The sequence below is a fragment of the Guyanagaster necrorhizus genome (assembly GCF_019112545.1).
Source record: "Guyanagaster necrorhizus MCA 3950 unplaced genomic scaffold BT62scaffold_93, whole genome shotgun sequence".
NCBI lineage: Eukaryota > Fungi > Basidiomycota > Agaricomycetes > Agaricales > Physalacriaceae > Guyanagaster > Guyanagaster necrorhizus.
In genome coordinates, this window is record NW_025064972.1 from 1 (window position 1) to 21534 (window position 21534).

Sequence of the window (21534 nt, forward strand, 5' to 3'; positions counted from 1 at the left end):
CCTCAACACTCTTGAGGTGAGTTTTCTATACTCATACTGTGTACCCCCAACGGCTTCGCCGAAGGGGGTACACCGTCCTAACCCTAACCCTAATCGGCCCGACGCTGGACACGATTAAATTATCATCATCATTGCACATCATGGAACCGCTTGCGCGTGCCGGAAGGAAGTATAAAAGATGTGGCACTACGACATCCCTCAACTTGCTAAACCACCCACGTACCCCTTCAAGAGGAGCTTACCCACTTGGAACCAGCCTGCAGTAGAACTTGAAAAACTTTTAAGTGGGAAGATAGTATTAGTAGCCCTCCCAAAAAACTCACCTCTTCCAAAGCATAGGCACTGCATAGAATATTTGAAGCACATTACAAGCAAACATAGCAACCAAGGTGATAATCGATCCCATCATTATATCATCATATTTGATTTTGTGACTATATCCTTGAATTGTCCTTGATGTCAGAATGTTCGACTTTTAAGACCTATTACCCAACCAATGTGTTCCTATCCAGCGAGATCGATAACCAAGAATGTTAACATTGGACATGAGGACCACCAGCTTGATGAAAACACCAGACTGGTTTAAGCATAGAACTCTAGATGTCTTTCTGTGATGTGCAGTTTAGCATCGCCAGCTTAATGTATGATATGATTTGACTTGTCTTTTCTTTCTACTTTCCATGCCATCGTAGTACAGATATGTTGGGATTTTGCTGGAAAGTTCTAGAAAGGGCAATCCGGCATCATACCGAGAGTTGATGAGTAAGCTTGAGAGAAAGAGAAAGTTGTAGTAAATTCTAGATATAAGCCTGGAGAGTATAAATACAAGCTCTGTAGGCGCTGTAGAATAACAAGTTCATACCATCTGGCCTTACCGGCCTGGAGTCTACCCTGCGCATCACCGAGGATTTCCAATAAGATACAGGAATAACCTACCCCACAGAGAATTCTTTTGGCTCGCAGAGAAAGGTATGAGTTTGATTGCTGATCGAATAGATACCTGCAGCTGATCCGTGAATCCGATCCGATTAAGACAGAGCAGCACTTCTTTTGTTCTTTCCACCAGCTGTATCAGGCACTGCATTTTCAACGGCGCCTGGAAAAGAGGACCCTTGAAGAAGAGAGGCATCAAAAATGACTCTGGCCTATGCTGTGCTAAAGCACTGCCACCAGCCGTAAGTTTCGCATCCGTTGACATACAATTTGGCTAAAGCCCCATATCAGGTTTAGGCTCAGATTTGAATGACTATATGGCATGGTATCACCTTAGAGATTCTTTTGGTGGACATATATGGATGAAGCGGCTCCTTTGGATGGGAGTATCGAAGATGCCTGAAAGCATTTAAGTAGAATATGACCATAGGACGTGTGGGCTGATCCAACCAGTGAATACGAATGTCCGAGAAATCTAGCTGGAGTTGAGAATCTGGTGTACAACGTGCTCGAGAATGTTCAGGGCTTAGCTATTCCGCAGTATTATGCGAAACATAAGGTATGCCTCTACTTTGTAGTATTTGTACTGCTGATTTACTATGCACAGTTGGCAATGCCCCATGGAGAGTCTACCCATGTGATTCTCATGGAGTATATCAAAGGAACAACTCTCGCTCAGCTACAAGACAAGTATCCGAGCCACGATACCCCTCGATATAATCCCTTGCCTCAGAAGTCCTATAGTGAATGGCTCGATATGGCAAAAGAGCTCGTAAGCGCTCCTCCATCATTTTGACGATTTTGTCACCAATGATTCCTCAGTACATTTCAGCGCTAAGAGGCATGTCTGCAATTTCCGAGCGTAAAGTAATACACTACGACCTCAAGCAGGAGAAATATGATGATCGCATCTACAACATCCCTGAAGCAGGTCGTGTACATCGACTTTGCATTTGCGGAGCTGAATGTGCGTCAGGACCTCATCGATGCCCATGAGAACTGTTATCGCTCCGTGGAATTGCTGACAGGCTGCTGCAGTCAGCATAGGAAAGACTTTGAGCACTGGGCGATGAAGAATTCTCCTCGAGGCTTGACGTATCCAGGTTGAGGCTCATATTTATCTGCTCTACTACAGGCCCTCGCAATCATTGTTTCACCTGAGATACATCTCTTGTTCATAACTCTAATGATATACATTTACTACGCTATATTTCACTATCTGTTCCATTCTGTGCTGTGGAACACTATCGCAGCTTGTTAATGGATTCGACATTTGTTGAGAAATGCGCTTCAATCCACTCTTGCAGAGGGTTTGCCTCAGTTCACTCTGGAAACTCCCCTTCAGAGCGGGACGAACTGGTGGTCCCAAGTCTGGATGACCGAGGTCCAGAAGCGCGGTCGGACTGTGTCGCTCGGAAGCATCGTGTTGAAGATCTTCCAACCACCTCTTCTCCCGTCTTCCTACTTGGATGACCAGAGATATGTAACTGTCAAGTGTCCGAACCCTAGACGATTGGCACGGATCGAGAATTTGGCTTATACCGAGTTGGAATCGCTACAAGGATCTGTGATACCATATTATTATGGGCTCCATAAGGCGAGTTTCGATCATTACTAGAAGGACTTGTATTTCTGGTGAGCTGATTATTCCATAACTAACAATGCCAAATGGAGAGAAAGCTCGTGTGCTGCTTCTGGAGTATATTGAAGGAAAACCAGCAATGGAGTGGCTTGAAACTTATCCCTTCCATGACAAAGGTCCGCCACTCAGTGCAATATTGGATGCAGATTATCTTCTCAAGGGAAAAAAACTCCTCAGTGCCTTGGTTCTTTTTTTCTTTGGATTATCATCTCGAGTCCGTTCTCACACTTTGCGACCAGTACATTTCGATGATCCATTGTTTCAGCCAGATAAATGCAAAGGGTGTCATTCATCACGATAATTATCACCAAGGACTGGGAAGTCATCGTTATTGACTTTGAGAGGAGGGGGGCCGTCTTTTATGTCCTCAGGAGGTTAATAAGGGAAGCGACGCTTTTACCGCTCTCGATATCTAATTCTCTTGCTGTGACAATCACTACAGGGTGTTACAGAAGTGGACCGATACGAGGCTTCCGGACGGTTTGATGAGGCCTCGACATTTCTACTTTCCTAATGATTGATTGAAAAGCGAACAGAGAGTTTCGGAGAGTAGAGATACAGGTTAATATTTATGAATTGAGCTGATTTGAAATGCAACCACAAACTTGATATCGCCTTCGGGCTGTTAGATATGTAGTCAGAGACTCACAGTGGTCTTATGTCAAAGCTGGCTTTATCATACTTCTCCTTCCTGCACAATGATGGCAGATGGGGAAGTTACCTGGAGAGCTTCAAGCCGTATGAGAAACTATTGTAGAAAAGAGTGTCAAAAAATTGCTCAGTTTCATTCGCAGATTCTTTCAAAGGCAGCCGTCGAGCGACATTTTCTTTCTGAAGAAATTCCGCCGTTGTTGGGAAAGATCGCTTTCCATTCATGTTTGGCGAGTCTGTGTTTTATTGCTTGTTCAAGTTGTCTGTAATCTCTCTGCGTTATTTCTCTTGACCACATTATGAACAACAAAATATATCGGAGTGGTGCATTTATCACGGCTTTTGGTGTAGCTGTTTCATTGCGTACTACATTGTAGCGAATGACCCCAGTTCGACTCTGAGAACATCCATTCTTGGAGAAACTTCATCCTTCCTTTTTATGTAAAGAACTAAGATCGTAGATTAGATCCAGATTCACCAGGAGGCCATTGTTGGACCTCGAATAATCACTTGATTCAGATGCAAACACTCTTAAAGACAAGCCTGAGGCGATATTTTCCTTGTCGTCTCGTCTCGTCTGTCCAGCTTCGCTCTGTTGTACTGCCTGACACCATTCGATTACCACGCACTGCTCCATTGTGCCCGCCGACAATAACGACGGGGGAGAATAAGGACATGTACAATTGGTCCATAGCTGAGAGGCAAATCCAGGGGATGGTAACGCATATGCGTCCCAGCTTGTATTTGAGAGAGGATATACAGAACTGTACGAACTACAGATTCCTACACGAATGTTAGCTCTGTTCGTGAGGATGCTAGACCTACTCGTGGGGAGATCAGCAGTATACCTCACAGATGGACTTACTCGACCTTTGCTCTTTCGGTCCAGCATATCGCATGGGGGTTATGAGGGCAGATATCGAGACTCGAAGAGATATGAAATCCTAGGAGAGGTGAAGTTGGATCCTAGGCTGATCCATATATACTGAGCTTGGTTGGTTTGTATCATCGGCCCTTACGAATACCTTCGGCGACCACCATTGTGATGGCCCATCATCGTCAAAGCTATACAACTTTCTGCTAAAAGCATTGTCTCGAAGCCTGAAGAAAGCTTAAGAGAGGGTGGAAATGAAGAGCAGTTGAATACCTTTTTTTATGATTCAATGTCTGCGATCAGGCTGTCGTTGGACCGCCTTTCTTTCTTTCTAATTTCAAGTCTTGATGGCGGAACTCATGAGTCACATGGCCAATGGCCTTTGTAGCAAGGCTCGTATTTTAACAGGGTAGTGACTAGGATATGTCATGCGAGAATCTGCCCAGGTCGTTCTCCTTAGGTGTGCACCAGCTTCTCGAAGCTAAAGAATAGCTGGTCATCGTCCTCACCGTTAGTTACGACAAATTCCTGCTCTACAGGTTGGGATCTCTGCTCTTTGGGTGGAACGAATTCTCTTTCATAAAAAGATCGTCGTTCATCGGGACATCTGGATAGGATCACAATTGGGGACATCGGTATTGAGGTGGTGTGGGGGGGCACTCTACTCTGGAACCGCTCCCAACTCCATTGGATAAGACCGCAGGCTCCAGAGTGGGACATGAGTTTGCTAGACAATGTGTGCAGGCAAACTCAGTAACCACGATCAAGTGGCTGGTTTTTGATGACGTCGATCCTGAATCGTTCAGGCAGAGTGAACCTATTGTTGAGCTCCTGCTTCTCGTTCTTTGCCCCAGGATTATTTGCATTAGGACACGAAGAGCTTTGCATTGGGGAACAATGGCATGCCAACATTCCTCTCTTCCCTCTCCCTCGATCTCAATGGGGGTATACGACTGTGGCACTACATAGCGTCGACATCCTCTTCATCAGTAGGCATCCTGTATTTGAAAATATTGTATTGCCGCTGGAAGAAGAACGTGGTCATTGTCACTTCCAAGAACCTGCAATTGACAGTTGTTCAGCACTTATTGTTGGAAATCCTCGGTGATGCGCAGGGTAGATTCCAGGCTGTTAAGGCCAGATGGTATGAACTTGTTATTCTACAGCTCCTACAGAGCTCATATTTATACTCTCCAGGCTTGTATCTAGAATTTACTACAACTTTCTCTTTCTCTCGGGCTTACTCATTAACTTTCGGCATGATGCTGGATTGTCTTTTCTAGAACTTTCCAGCAAAATTCCAACACTTATAAAGCAATTGATGGTGTTGACACCGTTTGCATTTCTTCAATTTCACTTTCGCGCGCGCACTTCCGAAAATTTATTACTATAGATACCATCATGTACGTTGGCCACTTAACATCAGCCTAATGCATCCATCATCAGTCTCCTCCCAAAGTTGTACTTAGAAGGGATTTTTCGATGGATTTCATTGCAGCAGTGAGAATATTATGACTCGGCCCTTTGTCTGCACTTGGAGTATTGACAAGGACTCGTGGCTGTTTAAGGGAATCCAAGGTAAATCCTTTTTGCTTGGAAATGCTTGGTTCTACAACCTCTAGAATGACTGTCTTGAGGTAGCATGGGACATTTGGTATCAAGCAAATATCTGGGAAGGCAGAGAACTGTATGTCAGAATGCTCTGGCAGGGAATATTTCCATTCCTCGGGAGAGAGCCCATGGATATGCCCAAAGACAAGAACACAAGTGACTTCTCAATTCGCTTGTAGTCTGAGTCACAGTCGAGTCCTCTATATCGTAATCGTCTCAAAATGTTAAATTGTCTAACGCTTAGATGATTGTAGTGCGATTGACGGAGAATATAACTCCTGTCAGTTGTGAGACACCTTGAAGTAACATAATATCATCCACAAAGTGAGAGTTGAGAGGGCACAGATTCCATGTCCAAGAATGAAAAGGATTCTAAGATAAATACAGAGACTAGCTCCTGTATGGTAAATGGTCTGATTCATGTCCCACTCAAACAACAAAAAAGGGAGTGATACAACTACTGAAAAATGTTGCGAAAAGGTCCAAGTGATGCTGTTGTACATTTGCATACTTCTTCTGATACGTGTCTTTCTCGAGTATTAGACCGACGACTGGGCCGTACCATAATTTCGTTGGCTCACGAGAACCGGTGAGGCTGACAATCGTGTTGTTCACAGAATCGGGATCCATGGCCAGGCACATTTGGTTCTTGGGGTACCAAAGCTCAAATGGCGGGTCATCACCTCGTTCAAAGACCCTTCGACAAGCGAGCTTATCCCGAGAAAAGAAGTCATCCAGCTGCGGCATATATTCCATTATTTCGCCATAGGTTCCGTTTCGGAATATGAACATGAGAGGAATTTCCGTAGGGGCCGAGCCTTATGCCTTTATTTTGAGTCTGTGAAAATAGGAACAAGATGAAGGCATACTGCATTGGTGAAATAGGAGTCCTGGAATACGGGTCCTCCTTGGATCCTGATACACTATTTCCTGGTCGATTCTTGGATAATAATCAGTAAATCCATGCTGTAGGCATGGACCCTCCATGAAATGGATTCGAAAGCACTGGATTCACAAGTTTCAGTAGTTTGGTGGTAGGAAAATATTGGATGCAACGTACCACATCTAGGCATAACTGTGTGCACCAGAATTCACCACACTGACAGATAGCGACGGGTTCACGGATGAAGTCCATTCCTCTGCAGCTGTGGCAGATGAATAGCATAGACATAATTTCCTGGTGTGAGGTAGAGTTGAAGAGGCATGCATGATAATTAATCCAGGAGATTACTGTAAGACCCTGAATTTATATATGAGGCAAATAGCGGTTCCACATCATTAGAAGTTTTCTGTCAGTTGTTCCATCTCTATCTCACACTTAAGAGACACCATGTCCGCAATATCTTGATCTGGCAATTTCCAATTCTGAACATGGGAACGTTCCATGGTCAAGACTTAGCGCTGTCGCAAAACTATTGCACATCTGCTTTTTGTTGGATATGAAGGAGATTTTTGTTCAGTGCAGGTGAAAAATTGCACACACTGACATGCTTATTATTTAGTCTGTGTCTGGAAAATAATCCAGACTTACAAAGAAAGGAATAGAAGATCAGAGGATGCTTTTGAGACTCGAGAGTCGGTGCACCGACCTTGCACAACAGGCTCGGGAGGCAAATAATTCTGTAATATTATTTTCTTGACTGCTACTTACCGACTGTGAGATGTTTCTGCCGAAAAGCTACCATTGATGCCTTCGTAGCTTGACCTGAGTCTCCACAGACTTAGCCAAAACATTGAAGCACTCAACTAGCCTCTGGTCTTGCAATAATCAGGAACATCCCTCATTTGCTCACAATTGTGGCCATTATAAGTTCATCGTCATTTCTTCTCTTTATATCAGACCCGAGTGGCACTCAATTGTCCCAATGCTGATGTAATCTTCTCTTTGATCCAGAAACATACCCCGACCCAATGCCAAGTTTGCTTCAAGGTATATTCCGATGTGACTGGCCTTAGCCGACATACCAAGACACACCTCCCTGATGCCGAGAGGTAGATCTGATTTATCTCTCATTCCAACCTTTTGCTTACCCTCCATTTCTCAGCTGCATGCACAAATGCAAATACTGTCCCATGCGCATGTGGCAAAAACCCAACCTCGATGCCCACATCTGCTCAAAACAGTGAGTCTCCTATGAAAATTTCCCCCGTTTGTCTCCTTACTTTATTTCCACCCCAGCATGGGCGAAAAGCCATACAAATGTGGTGCCCTGGGATGTAACTTCGCTTCACCCAGTGCTTCTGGCCGGCATCGCCACAGAAAGGATTGCAAATTGTTTCTCGATCCGAATTTCGTCCACAAAACATTTCCTGCGAAACAGCTTCACCCCGGTGTCAATGCCGGCATCCCACTTGAAGGATTCATCACATTCCAAATGGTGTCCTCCAAATCTGACATTGAGGCTTGGCTCCCAGAGGACACACCGATTCTCCTACCAATTGCCTCCCCACAAGGATACGACTTGAATCTGCCTGAAATGGTCACTTCACCCTCTGACTCCAGTGCGACCGACAACTCGCTATTGATGAATTTCGGCGGTGGCATGATCGAATCACCACTGCCTGATTTCTTTCTTTGTGAGGCATTGCCTGCATCATCAGATCTCAGCTCCGAGTCTTCCATTTCTTTGACATACTCCATCGTGATTGAGCCTCAGCTGCTTTCGCCTCCCTTTTACCTGGATTTCGATCAATCCTCCACAGCTAGTTTCGATGGGTTATCCACCGGATCAAGTCCAGTGGACTTCGATGTGCTTGCCCTCGATTCCTTGATTGCATTCGCATCAAATGACCCATCTTCCATGGGCTTTGGATCGTCAACAGAAGATTTCTCTCTTCCACCATTCGAGCAGCTTTTTTCATCGCTCTACATCGACACTGAGCAATTTCTCGAATAAACTATATTCGACACGACTTTACCTTTACGCGTTTATTTGTCTCCCCTTGTACTGGACATTTTGGTCTCTCCTTTCTTATTGTCCCCTGCAGCCATGTAAATCATACACCTCACACTAAAAAACAATAGTATATTTATTATTATCTGAAACTTCGGCATCTCTACAATGGTCATAGAATATTTAGAACTGATACAGTGTACAAGAATGATGATCCAATTATCCCCACGTTAACAAGGGAATTCAGAGCTTCCAGGAGAAGAGAAGGTAAAAGACAGAATTTGATTAGGTCTGTGCTACAATATACATGTAACATGGTTGGAAAGGTAGATGTGATCGCATTGTACTACATTGAACGCGATGAAACCGGACGAAGCATCCAACATTGATGCGGATTGTCATAATAAGTCTGCTGCTATTCCTCCATAGCTTCATCAATGGATCTCAGTGCCCATGCCTTTCCACCACTTTTTATCAAGACCGGCCATCGCCGCCGAATGGTATTTGCAGCTTTTCTAACAGCCGTCCCTGCTGAAACATGCATTGTAGCACCAGTCATAGCTGCCCCTTCGCCGGACATTCATCTTCTCCGCATGTGCACGCAAAGTCTCGACAAGCCAGGTAGGGTTTTCAAGTTTTCCCATTTTCATGAAGTATGAGGCGGCCGGGAGTTCTGTAGTGGGATCAGGATATGGAATCATCCATGTTTCATGTGTTTGAATTTCCTCTGTGGTACATTTTGACTGATATCGGATAACGAAAACGTCGAGCAATTCGCGCAGCAACTCGTTGAGATGCTGGATGGCAAAGCAAGGCATCGCAGAATAACGGTTCAACAGTTTGATCTTTGCAGAACCGCCAGATGTACCCTCGACGTCGGTTATAGAGTGCTCAAGCCACATCATCAAGTCGTGGTGGAGTTCAGTCGGTGAATGTGAATGTTCGGTATGTCGGAGGACAATGTGAAGCAGAACCCATAAGGCAGATTATCGGTCTTCAACAGTCATGAATTTCCAGACACCCTAGATATATATGATATAATGAAACAAGCTTGTGGAATTTTATGAAAAACCTACGGTTCTCTGTGAATGGTCGTCACTGCTTCGGTCCATAAGAATAATGCACTCATCGGATTCAATGAGAAATCCTCCATGATTTAGGGTGATCATGATGTGTCCGGCACAAATATGACAGTGCAGAATGTGGGCACTGTCGATGTGCTTCTACCGGGCTTTTCTACTAGGATACGCCTGAACATGAGGGGAATGAGTTGAACATGACTTGACTTACGGGCATCATTATTGAAGACCTATGTAGGCCATCCCCAATAGGAAACCTCTATTGAGTAGCTGGCGGTTGTAGATCCAAAGACGTGATGTGTGCTCAGATGTATCTAGAATCGAAGCGGTGCAAACGATGAGAAGATGAGAAGAATCATGGATGCATCATGGAGGATCGTAGGATTGGGAACGTTGGGAAAAAAAAAAGGTATCCCCGATGCTTAGATCACTTTCTTTGAGGCTATAGACAAGATGGATATCTGATACTTGTCAACCCTCCCCTAACATCAGGTTCTGATTTCTGGAAAGGAGGCAAACCACGTTCATATATCATTGGGAAGGGAAGAGGGAAGACGTAGCCATTGAGAATGATTTGCAAGGTGTCTGTGTCTGACTCGAACCTTGCTCGATGTTTACCGAAAAAAGCCACGGTCTTTCTACTCGATAACGGTCTGCCTCATGAGAATGCACACCAACGAAAAGCAGGATAAAAAAAATGAAATCAAATTGCATTACTCCCCACTCAACGTCTGGCCTCCATCGACCAAAACGCTGCTCCCAACCATGAACCCATTCCTCGGCGAGCTCATCATAACAATGAGGTCGCCAATTTCCCCCGCCTCTCCAAACCGGCCAAGAGGGCACCCATCGATGATGCGCTTCGCAGCTTCGGGCATGGCGGCAGGGTGCGAAGCGAGACCCTTGGTGTAGATGTAGCCTGGGAGGATGGCGTTGATGTGGATGCCATTCGAGGTGTGGTCTTGGGCTGCAACGAATTAATTAGTAGAGAAGGGCAGTAGGGGTGAAGAGTGTACCCACAGCTTTCGTCAACCCATTTGCTGTGTATTTGGTGTGAGTGTAGGTGCCTCTGTGGGGTAGGGCGATCACTGCTGCTGCGGCGCTGAGCACGATGATGCTCCCACGCTCAGCAGGGCGCTTGGGAGACACAATCGGCGTGATGAGCCGTTCTTGTTTCTCCATGACGCTGATTTGCTCCCGCACCTGCCAGAAGATACCGTTGATGTTCGTTTGCTGGATGGCGACCCAGTCTTCGGTTGGTATGGAGGAGAATTTCGCCTTGGTTCCCATCGTCTGGACAAAAACATCAGGGCCCCGGGTTTTTAGATAAGAAGAGAGGAGAGGAGGGAACCCACCCCGCCGATGTTCGCACAATAATCGACTCATCCAAAATGATCTACAGCGGTCTTCATAAGGTTCTTGATGGACTCTTCGATGCTTATATCGGTAGGGACGACGAGGATGTCGAGATCCGTGTTCTCGGCTATGGCTTTGCATTCAAGCGCAGTGGCGTGCAGAGGAGCGGGTGTGCACCCTGCGAGGACGAGGCCATATATGCCGGATTCGGCAAAGGAGAGTGCGGCGGCTTTGCTGATGCCTTGGCCGGCGCCGGTGACGAGTGCGATGCCAGATGGGTAGAGTTTCATGAGTGATATGAGGGGATAGAAGGGATGTGGTGAGTGGGATTATATGGATTATGGCGAGGGCGGGGTAAGACAGCGGTAGGGTCGGCGCAGATTATATATAATCATGTGTGATTGCATTCAACTCGTACCGAGGAATTGCCTAGCCTCGTATCTCAGGGCGGTAAACTAGCCACATTCTTTCGTGCGATCATCGATGGGAAGTTGTCCCAGCCACCGCCAGTGGAACTTGTCGACCACTGCCGACTTTTTAGTCAGCAAAATAAAGAGGATGGGGAAAAGGCGAATGCTGAGGAGATGACCCCACCGGAGAGTGGAGAGTTGCATGCCAAACCTGCAGAATCGCCTTTAGGCCAGGTTCCAGTAACGGCAAGTCCTGTATTCTTTCCTTTCTTTTTTTATCATGTAATGACCATGAGATCTAGATGGATGTTCTCAAAGTCATGAAACCGGTATTGACCGTTGCAGCCAACTTTCAGGAAGAGCTGGAGGAATCCATTAAGCAAAGCAAGGGAAGATGATCCATTACGTTGCTGTAGCTTCCATGAATAAATGCTTATTTTAGGGGAAAGCAGTCCAAGTCGATGCACTCGTACACAGGATTCGTCAATTTTCATATTTACTGGTTTTCATACTACACAAGCCCAAGGGGAACAAAGGAACAGCATCTGTGTTTGGGACTGCTCTCTGCAAGAACCTCGAGACATCCCTCAAAGATTATGCCATGTACGGTTCAATTTCCGCTCCAACATTGACTTCCTACTCATGCCTAGCTCAGTACAGCCGAGGCTCTCATCAAAGGCCTGAAGATGGCGGTGGACCTTGGACAATGGAGGAATCACAATGGGATACAGGCCCAGCTTGACTTTGCAGAGAATAAGTGGGAATTCATCCAAGGAATGATGGAGGTGCGATTATTATTATCCGATCTTTTTCTTTTCATAAGCTAACTGACCGCATATAGGTGCTGTTAGCACAGGCCCGTTCGAAGACAATGACGGAGGTCATTTTGAATGCCTTTTCAAGTTCACAAACCATGCACATGCCTACTCTAGCAAGTTTAGATGACGAGGATGCGAGTCTGCTCCTCTCAGGTATGAACATTTCCTTTTGCGCATTGGACGATAAACCTTTTCTCCCATCCAGATGGAATTGTGCCATCATACTACTCGTGATCTGACTGTTATTGGAGGAGCAGCCATCATTTGGTTGTATGCGTTGGTTGCAATTTGCTCCGTGATCAGGTGTAGTTATTCAAGATAGTGGGTCTGTTATGTTTTCTTCACTTCCCTTTGTCTTTGTCCCTCCTCTTGTTACTGTGCCTTTGTCCCTACCTTTTTCAATATCAAAAGGATTAGTCTCTTATGATGCTTTCTCCATCCCTTTTCCTGCTAGATCTGTCCCCTTGAGTGTTCCAATTTTGGCTGCGATTTTGCCACTTTTCATCCGTCATCAACTATGTGTCTTTTCCTTGTTGTGACCACCAGCCCTGGTTGCTGCTGATTTATCTCTGAATCTCTGTCACCTTAGCTGTGGCTCCGGCTGCTATACAGAAGTTGGGTAGGCATAGCTCATACTAAATCCTTTCCTCCAATCTGGTGCTGGGGCAGCCTACTTCTGGAACTATCGTGGTCGCAGGCCAGGTATTGACTACAGATGGCACTGGGATGGTCACTTCAGCTACGAGCGCAGCATCTTCTCATCGAGTTTGGTGCTGATCTTTTTACAGAACAACCACTAGCAGCAGCTCCTCCACTGTTACATCGTCCACAAAACCCCTCAGCAGTTCCTGCACCCACTTGAATGCTGCTGACCTTCACTATATAAAATCAATTTCTGGATTCCTTTTCCTAGCATTATATCGACCAACCATGACCTCTGTACCATCCTTTCTGACAATCCGACTTCTGTAGTATGTTACTTATCATTCACTCTCTTCTTCATCTAAAACATTGAAGTATTGGACCAGTTGTGAGTCTATGACTACATTTTCCCCATGTGACTCTGATTCTGTTCCAAGTTCTTTGGCAGCCTTTTCAATTGGGCTTTATTGGGAATGTTAACTGCCCAATTATGTGTGTTGTCACTTCCTCCTCACCAATGTCACTATTGACTACCAACATCTAAAATCAGACAGTTTCTACATCCATTTCCCAAAAGAAGAGCACACATCTATCAAGACTTTCAGTGCATCCACAAGTGATAACCATCTCCAAAGCTACTAATTTACATTGCAGTATACTTCTTGTACATCCTAGACCTGGTGCAAACAGTTGAATCAATGCATTATTCATATTATATCCTAGTGTATGGGTGAGGTGATCTATCAGTTCAATATGGTGAGCCAATGCATCGGCGAGATTCTGTTGAGATGTACCAGAAGTCAAGCTTCAAGCTTTGACCCAAAATAGAAACCAGAGGAGGATCAAAGAGAGGATCCTGAGCCAGAAAAATTGAAGGTGAGCAAGGAAAAGATCATCACGTTTGTCAGCCTGGTTCAATGAAAAAGTTGGCACATCAAGGAGATTCAGCAAAGAATCATAGTCACCAATAAGCAACCATTTTCTCTTCTGTAACCATGAGCTTGTATGCATCTAGAAGAAAACAATATGCTAGGGCATGGATGAAACAATCTGTGGAACATACCAGTCTTCACCAAACATTTCACCCATTTTTACCTTGATGCCCTTAAGTCCTGCCAACATTTCATGAAGAAGAGATTGCTTCACTGAATAGGTTTTGGCCTTTGCTGTTTCATCTTTGGCAGTTTGATTGCTCATGACGAATTCATAGGACATGCAGAGTTCTATGTGATGCTTGAGATCTTCGACTTTGAGGAGTTGGAGGCCTATCATCTCGCTTTCAGGGGATATCGAGATGCTGGGTTTGGACATTGCTTGGAGAGTAAGAGCAGAAAGGGCTTGATCGGTGAGGATGGTGGTAGTTCAAGTTGTATTTAAAATTCCAACACCAGCTGTTGCTCATGCATCTCCTAACATTGATCTCCAACCACCATCTTGTTACTATGTATAACTATGGCCATTCCAACATCCAATTCTTTGTGTGCCTCCATCTTTGGACTGCTATCCAAGATAGTGAGCAATGGTGATGAGAGACTTTTTGCAAAGAAAGAAAGGTTCATAAAAGTATGACTCTGTGAATATTGTCACATCACTTCAGATAACCTATTTTTTTTGCCTCAGAGGAGTATTATTCTTGTCCATTGATTCCAACGGTAGTAGTGGATCCTGACAATGAGGAGGAGAACAAAAATAGTGCAATGATGTGCATGCAATTATGTCGAGAACACACACAGTTCACTGTTGTTTCTGGCTATACAAGACCAGCATTGGGAGGTGGGATAGAGGGAAAAGGCAGCCATCTCACAAGTGCCATGACCAGTCCATCATTGTTCTTGGCCTGGTAGCAAAACAGAACCACCCTAACCTTCCAACAAGTCATTATGTAATCATGGTTTGCAAGGGACCTGGGATTGTGACCAAGTGCTGGAAATGATGAACTATGAGGTATGTGACATGCATATAAGTGGAGAGATTTCCTTCCTTACTAGTATTTCTGGTTTCAGCAGTGAACTCAAGGTCTGACATTGATCCATAGTCACTTTCAGGATCGATTTCATGGGGAAACAATTAGGAAGTGAGTGGTCAATTTCTGCATCGGATTTGCTGCCTTCTATCTCACTCAGACTGATATCTTCATCATCTGTTAGCCAGGCAATTTCTTCATCCACATATTTCACTTTTAGCCCTTCTAAAGGACTATTCTCCACCCCTCTTGAAGACTCGGCATCCAAGTGTTCAGCAACATTTTGTTCTGCCATTTCCAACCATTTACAGTCATCCTCCTTGGATTCCAAATTGTACATGGCTGCCCAAACACCATTGTCGTCGCTATCTGCAGCAGTATTTGCAATAGCCTTCCCTTTTCCTTTTAGCTTCAGACCCTGTCCTTCTTTTCCTCCACCCTTTCCTCAGCAATCTGCACTTACATGTCCCTTCTTATGGCAGTTATAACACTCCACATTGGATTTCTTTCCCTTTCCTTTCCGGCCACCTTTAGATGAGTTTGCATTTACACTGAATGTGACTTCTTTCACCTCTTTGGTCCGAGTTTTTAGGGCATGTCGGTCAGCCTCATCACGAATACCATAAAGGTAAGTGTCTGGGTGGGGGGGCTTGTTGAGGAGAGCAGATGTTGCTGTTAACGCTGCTAGATATGGGTCATATGATGTCAGTAGTGATCCTAGGAGTATTGCAACAAAGTTTTCATCTCCTGAATCAGCTCTCATAGTGATGAGGTCCTCATGTATGGATTGGAGCTTCCAGCACAAATTCACTGTCATCATCTTCGATTTATTCTCAAATTCATCCTTCACCTTCTCCCACATCTTTCCTGCTGTTGCCTCTCCCTTAACCTTCAAGAAAGGGAATCCGGAATTGTAGATGCGATTCCCTGCTTTACTATTGCCTCTTCTGATCTCAATAGCCTCACCACTCCTGGATGATGAGCTATTGATGCAGTTTCCTCTGTTTTGAGATTCTGGGGGTCTGCAGGAATCTGTGGATGTAGTGCCTTGTGATCCTTGTCTAAATGGTCTTGAAGACCAGCAGCTTTGGCAGCAAATACTAGGCAATCTCAAGAGAATATCTTAGACAGGATGAATAAATGATCAGTGTTTATAAGCAAGACAACGTGATACTGGAGTGTGCTTCAATGGATTTTTAGGTATGGTCAGGGCCTATGACCTATTGAAATCCTTGTTATAGCAAGCACTTGAGCACATGTAGAATGATTAGAATGAATGAAGATTGTATTCAATGTACCAGAATACAGTTGTATTTAAATAAAAAATAAGTATCATAGAAACATAAGTATCAAGGGAATAATGACTGTGGGAGCAAATGAAGCTGTACTCAAGAGTATGAGTGAGTACAATTGAGCCTAGTTACCATATCCAGATGCCAATGGATTAATCTGTCAAGTTGGCTTGGTGTTGACATTCAGCTTATGTTCCAACACTGTGGATTTACCCAATAAATCCAGCACAAAATACTTCAAAGTATTTGACCTCCCTTAAATACCAATGGACTGCAGCAGGAGCCCTACAATTTTGCGGTTGATCATCAATTTTTTGTATCATGTACAATTTTCATTCTGGGATGTAGTAGGGAGTGCATCACATCCACAGTACATGACTGATTCTTGAAATATGTCCATTCTTGCCATTTAGAATCTACGTAGGGCTTGTATCCAGTCCGCGGTACATGACCGATTCTCGAAATATGCCCATTCTTGTGTTTTATAATCTTGTAGGGCTCGCATTCAGTCCACGGTACATGACCGATTCTCGAAATATGCCCATTCTTGCCATTCAGAATTTGTGTAGGGAGCATATACAGTCCGTGGTACATGACCGATTCTCGAAATATGGCCATTCTTGCCATTTAGAAACTGCGTAGGTAGCGTGTACAGTCCGCGGTACATGACCGATTCTCGAAATATGACCATTCTTGTCATTTAGAATCTTGTAGTGAGCGCATCTACTCCGCGGTAAATCACCAATTTTCACATGGAGAGCAGAATACGGCCTTCATTAATAAATTTTGGGTAGAAATAACATTCAGTATGCTACAGATTTATTTTACATTTTGGCAATAAATGTACACTAGGTATAGCAATGACTATGGTATGGTGTGGAAGTCTACATTGTCAAGACATGTGGTCGGCAAGTATGCTACAAGAATATAACAATGCTAAGTACAAAAGAATGTGGCGATTATCAAGAAGAAATCAACAGCTATGGTTGTGTCATGAAAAGAAAGTGTTCTGTGCTCCTGCGAAACATCAGAGGTAATTTGGTTCTGTAGAATGACGAAACTCACGTTACAGCATCTCATCTCCCAGCCAGTGGAGTTTGTAGTGGGTACTCGTTCTTCCAGTGTGGTCCTCCCATTGCGTTTGCCCACAGGGCGAATGGTCACCAGTACTGCTGACCGTGCAGTGGATCGCCCAGACCCTGATTCCTGAATTTGATCCCCGGATCGTCCAATGAAGGTTGGACCCGTGATCCAACTCCCTGATCTAAAATTAATCAGATCATGACAGGTGCATACGGCACTTACAGAAGTAGCCAGTCCGTCGGCATATACCCCAACTGCGCTCTGACCTCCTGCTCTTGGGCCCTTACACATTCCACCAGATCCGACTTGAATGTAGCCAATTGCGCGTTGCTTTGTGTCTGAGCGACGCTCCAGTTCATCCAAAGGTCGATCTTCATGGTGAGGATTTAGCGTCGAGGTCGGAGATTGTGATCGGCTGGCAGGGCAGACGGAAGAGGCATGGATTGCGCCAGAGGGCGGGAATAGACATTGAGCACGAGGGGCGGGAGAGCGAATGCGGAAGTAGAGAATCACGATCAAACGATATTAAGCGCCCACAGCATGTTGACGTTGATGCCGCTGGCTATCAATCGATGATGAAATCGATCGATCAGATAAAAGATAATTAAGTGGCTGTGTCATAAGTGGCTGTGTGATATGATTGAACATTCGGCAGGGTGCATGGCACAACGGCCAAAAAGTAATTTGTGCAATCACAGCTATAATTGCATTAAATATATGGTGGCAAAATTCAGCTTCCACTGACGATCTATTGCAGCATACAATTACTTTTTTGAATACATTCCACATTGATAATCACTGAACATGTCTGAATGTTTTCCCTGAATATTTTTTCAAAAAACTGTGGTAACTGCAGTCATTGATTGATCAGGTTCCTGAAAAAGAAGAAGCTGGATAAGGAGGTGCATATACCCAAGTATGGTTAATTACGCTTCTTATCGAATATGTTTCCAGATGTCTCGATATTGATCTTTGACGTTGATGCATCTAGAATTGAAGAAAAAAAAATTTAACCTCTATGAGGTAAACCCCGCCATCAGCATCAGCTTCGTATGCCACAGCGCCATATATATAGGGCATGGGCATCGCATATATTTTATTCTTTCTTTCCCCCCATAAAAAAGTTGATTCTCACTCTGCGATTCAGCACCACTGCTCATCTTCAAAATGCCTCGCATTGTACAGAAATCTCGTGCTCTATTTGCTGCCATTTTTGCCTCATATCCTGACCTGTTCGATGAGGAAGCATGGCAGCAGCAATTTGGATTCCCCGGGTTTGATGCGGATCACATCTCAAATGTAAAAAATGAAGAGCTCCCTGCAGTCCGCGAGTTTCTGAAGCACGTCGGAAATCTCCCCTTGGACGAAGCTATAACTTGCGTCAATACGAAGGGCGCCGACGCATTTCTCCAAGGCCAGACCACATACCACCACTGGTGGTCGAAATCGTGCATGGTGTCAAAGCTCAGAATCACACACAACCATGCTATTCTTCATGCTGGTATCAACATCAAGGCGATGTATCAGGTAGCTGCGAAGAAAGGGAACGCAAAATTCGTCATGCTTATGATGTTTGGATCGAAGGAGGCAGAGATTGCAGAAAGTATGTTTGGCAGAGCATTTGAGGATAACGAGTCGGGTTGTATGTGAGAGGAGTTCCAGCAACTCATCCACTCGTTGATATTAGACTACATTGAACGTCAGCACAAGAATCACCGCCAGGCAGAAACATGCAGACTTGAGGCGAAGGGGGAACTCGATGCCATGTGGAAATGTGTGTACTCTTTATATCTATTTTGTTTCCTACTAAAATTGTCAGTGTTTGAATCTGGCAATGGCCAAATCCACCTGAAAGATGCAAAGAAGATCTCGAACGCTCTCGAGAAATATGAAAAGTACATCGGTTGGGAGGCGACGGAGCAGGATAAGGCTGCATTGGCAGAATATGAGCAGAGGAAGGGTGAGTTTGAACAGGCGCTTTTGAAGTCAGAGGCTCAGGAGGAGGAGTTGAAGAAAAACAAAAAGAGTTCGCAGTGTAAGTCCCTCATTTTATGCAGTGCTCTGCATATCTGACATATGTTGCAGACATCCTTGGACGTATGATGAATCGAAGAATCGCTGTTATGGCCACTGAAGAGGAAATAGCAGCACTCCATGAGGACCTTGCTTCTCGGCTTCAGAGCATTGAAAGCACATGCAATAGGGAGGAGGCCAAACAACATGACATCGACATCAATCCGGGCCTTCCTTCGCACCCTGGTCTTATTGGGTGGGAGAAATGGAAGGAATGTGGGGACCTGGGGGTAGAGTCTTGGTCAAAAACTACTGATAAGGTGCTTGCTGAAATGCTTCGATGGGACAATGGCCATCCCGATGAATTTAATCCATTCATTAACGCTTCCCTCACCGATTACTGGGAAAACCCTGACTATGTCGCCAAGATTCCTCCTGGCGGTGATGAAGACAATGAGGTGATGAACATCATGTGGCATCAAATTGTTGGTATAACAGCAATGGTGAACATGCTGTGGACGACAAAATTGGATGATGATGGTGTCCCAGGAATCCTCCTTGCCGATGAGGTGGGTCTGGGCAAGACTGCCCAAATGATGGGATTGCTGGCATTTATAATGTCATGCTATCGGGCACAGAAGCTCGGCAAGGAACTGCCCCCAGTGCTTGGTGAGTATGGCCCGAGTAGGGAGCCCCCTCGCTTCGTGGTCCCATACATCCAGTATTAACTATAATATTCTAGCACAATTGCCATATTTCTGTGGCTGTAAACAGATTCCTGATGCACCACATCTCATTTTGGTCCCTGGTACCATTATAGAGCAGATTGTGGGCGAGTTGAAATGGTGGTTCCGTCCTCATGTCATCGACATTTTTGTAATGCCGACAATGGAGCAGAGATGGGATGAGTTCAACAAGGCTGTTGATTCATCGAAGCAGGACAAATGCAACATCGTGATCATTGCAAGCCATAGTGTAAGCATTGGATCATTCACTCCAGTTTAGCTCACTGATAATGAATTTCAAATGGGTTTCAGAGTGTCAGTCAGTTAGCACATCGGAATTTATGGATCACAAAGTCTAAGACTGAATTGGTGTCGACTCTCCGCCCCTCTAAGACGAATTCATTGGGTTACGAGCCGATATGGTCAAGGAGTTTCTGCAGTGTCATTGTCGACGAAGCACACAACTTCCGGACACCAAATGCTGCCTACCACGGCATGAATAGAATTATGGAAAATACCTGTGTGCACCTAATTGTGTCGGCAACTCCACTGTACCAGTCACCTCGTGTATGCCTTTTTTGCTCTTTTCATTCTGATTCTGATTCTTGCTTCTTTCTCATTATAATATCAGGACCTATGCAACCTCGCAAGACTTATTCGTTTGAAGGCATTCATAGGTAAGGCAGCCGAATCGCTCGAGAAGGAGAAAGTCAGAGAGCTGTCAAAGATGCGGAGGGATGTTGCCAAGGGCAACAACAGCGATGATGATGCTCTCGCCGTATTCAACACGAATGCCTTGAAGGGCGTTGATGGTAGAAATCCATACAAAGGGGTGTACGATGCTAACAATGACTGGGTCATTGACATTCAGGCTCGCTATGAAGGACGTATCATTCGACGGGCAGTAACGTCGATCAAGTACACTGACCCCCCAGCTGACAAGCCTATCATGCTCTTGAATGAACTCCCACCATACGAAAAGATCAAAGTGATGGTAAGCATGGCAGATGCTGAGAAATGGGAGATGGACAACCAGATGTCAAAGTGGAGCAGCAAGTGAGTACAGAAAAAATTGTACTGGGACAGTGGATCTGATGCAGACTCTTCTAGTTCAAAGACACATGGAGCTGTTGATGTCACGGATGCCGGGGTAAGTTAAGTTATTGTGTGATCGCAGGGAGCCCTTCCGCTTCACGGTACATTACCAATTTTGCCATTTTGCTCATTTTTCTCTTAGGCATTTTTGCTCAATTACCGGCTTGCGGTAGCATATCCACAATCTCAACGCGATCCTGACTATCTGTCAAAATCTGGCAAGAAAAAGTTTCCACCATTCGAAAGTCTTGAAGAGTGGGAAAAGTATCCAGGAGCAAAGCTCGAGGCAACGTTGAGATTGTGCAGGCACTATTTGTCTGATGACAATGTGTCTCCACCATATATCGAAGACGGTCACCTCGTTTTCCCTGATCCTCCTGCAATGGCGACCAGCGATAAGAAGAAGAGGATTCAGCAGATAAAGATCCTTATCTTTCATGAGTTCCCTATGAT

At 44.8% G+C, this 21534-nt stretch overlaps 9 protein-coding genes and 1 pseudogene across 10 annotated transcripts; 4 read left to right on the plus strand and 6 right to left on the minus strand.

Moving 5' to 3' along the window:
* Window positions 1–1291: 1291 nt before the first annotated feature.
* On the plus strand, window positions 1292–2551 carry BT62DRAFT_1014321 (uncharacterized protein; the record flags this gene model as incomplete). Its single annotated transcript, XM_043178198.1, has 6 exons — window positions 1292–1319; window positions 1413–1492; window positions 1541–1705; window positions 1756–1869; window positions 1910–1970; window positions 2241–2551. The coding sequence occupies 6 exons, from the start codon at window positions 1292–1294 to the stop codon at window positions 2549–2551; spliced, it is 759 nt and encodes a 252-aa protein (XP_043032632.1).
* A 1099-nt stretch (window positions 2552–3650) lies between these two features.
* On the minus strand, window positions 3651–6503 carry BT62DRAFT_1014322 (uncharacterized protein; the record flags this gene model as incomplete). The annotated part of the gene is made up of 4 exons (XM_043178199.1): window positions 3651–4047; window positions 4092–4192; window positions 4246–4327; window positions 6223–6503. The coding sequence occupies 4 exons, from the start codon at window positions 6501–6503 to the stop codon at window positions 3651–3653; spliced, it is 861 nt and encodes a 286-aa protein (XP_043032633.1).
* A 1110-nt stretch (window positions 6504–7613) lies between these two features.
* Window positions 7614–8608, plus strand: BT62DRAFT_1061787 (annotated as a pseudogene; the record flags this gene model as incomplete). The annotated part of the gene is made up of 3 exons: window positions 7614–7703; window positions 7757–7834; window positions 7891–8608. Coding segments are annotated over 3 exons (886 nt in total), but the record flags the coding sequence as incomplete, so codon positions are not given.
* A 512-nt stretch (window positions 8609–9120) lies between these two features.
* Window positions 9121–9507, minus strand: BT62DRAFT_1014324 (uncharacterized protein; the record flags this gene model as incomplete). The annotated part of the gene is made up of 1 exon (XM_043178200.1): window positions 9121–9507. The coding sequence occupies one exon, from the start codon at window positions 9505–9507 to the stop codon at window positions 9121–9123; it is 387 nt and encodes a 128-aa protein (XP_043032634.1).
* An 890-nt stretch (window positions 9508–10397) lies between these two features.
* On the minus strand, window positions 10398–11457 carry BT62DRAFT_1081778 (NAD(P)-binding protein; the record flags this gene model as incomplete). Its single annotated transcript, XM_043179709.1, has 3 exons — window positions 11085–11457; window positions 10701–10977; window positions 10398–10651 (listed from the first exon to the last, which is right to left on the minus strand). The coding sequence occupies exons 1-3, from the start codon at window positions 11328–11330 to the stop codon at window positions 10398–10400; spliced, it is 777 nt and encodes a 258-aa protein (XP_043032635.1). The 5' UTR covers window positions 11331–11457.
* Window positions 10890–12507, plus strand: BT62DRAFT_1081779 (uncharacterized protein; the record flags this gene model as incomplete). Its single annotated transcript, XM_043179710.1, has 6 exons — window positions 10890–11405; window positions 11474–11705; window positions 11893–11919; window positions 11971–12053; window positions 12106–12235; window positions 12292–12507. The coding sequence occupies exons 1-6, from the start codon at window positions 11374–11376 to the stop codon at window positions 12505–12507; spliced, it is 720 nt and encodes a 239-aa protein (XP_043032636.1). The 5' UTR covers window positions 10890–11373.
* Window positions 12508–13260: 753 nt separating this feature from the next.
* BT62DRAFT_939262 (uncharacterized protein) lies at window positions 13261–14006 on the minus strand (the record flags this gene model as incomplete). Its single annotated transcript, XM_043187690.1, has 6 exons — window positions 13261–13440; window positions 13498–13629; window positions 13705–13715; window positions 13743–13765; window positions 13876–13921; window positions 13974–14006. Coding segments are annotated over 4 exons (243 nt in total), but the record flags the coding sequence as incomplete, so codon positions are not given.
* Window positions 14007–14660: 654 nt separating this feature from the next.
* On the minus strand, window positions 14661–16131 carry BT62DRAFT_924899 (uncharacterized protein; the record flags this gene model as incomplete). Its single annotated transcript, XM_043184674.1, has 5 exons — window positions 14661–14774; window positions 14896–15312; window positions 15337–15762; window positions 15840–15973; window positions 16122–16131. The coding sequence occupies 5 exons, from the start codon at window positions 16129–16131 to the stop codon at window positions 14661–14663; spliced, it is 1101 nt and encodes a 366-aa protein (XP_043032638.1).
* Window positions 16132–17029: 898 nt separating this feature from the next.
* On the minus strand, window positions 17030–17625 carry BT62DRAFT_924900 (uncharacterized protein; the record flags this gene model as incomplete). Its single annotated transcript, XM_043184675.1, has 3 exons — window positions 17030–17101; window positions 17231–17429; window positions 17471–17625. 3 exons carry the CDS (start codon window positions 17623–17625, stop codon window positions 17030–17032), a joined length of 426 nt encoding a protein of 141 aa, XP_043032639.1.
* A 790-nt stretch (window positions 17626–18415) lies between these two features.
* BT62DRAFT_924901 (uncharacterized protein) lies at window positions 18416–21522 on the plus strand (the record flags this gene model as incomplete). Its single annotated transcript, XM_043184676.1, has 9 exons — window positions 18416–18890; window positions 18936–19022; window positions 19068–19283; window positions 19334–19930; window positions 20004–20236; window positions 20299–20553; window positions 20618–21042; window positions 21073–21136; window positions 21224–21522. Coding segments are annotated over 9 exons (2651 nt in total), but the record flags the coding sequence as incomplete, so codon positions are not given.
* Between the last annotated feature and the right edge of the window lie 12 nt (window positions 21523–21534).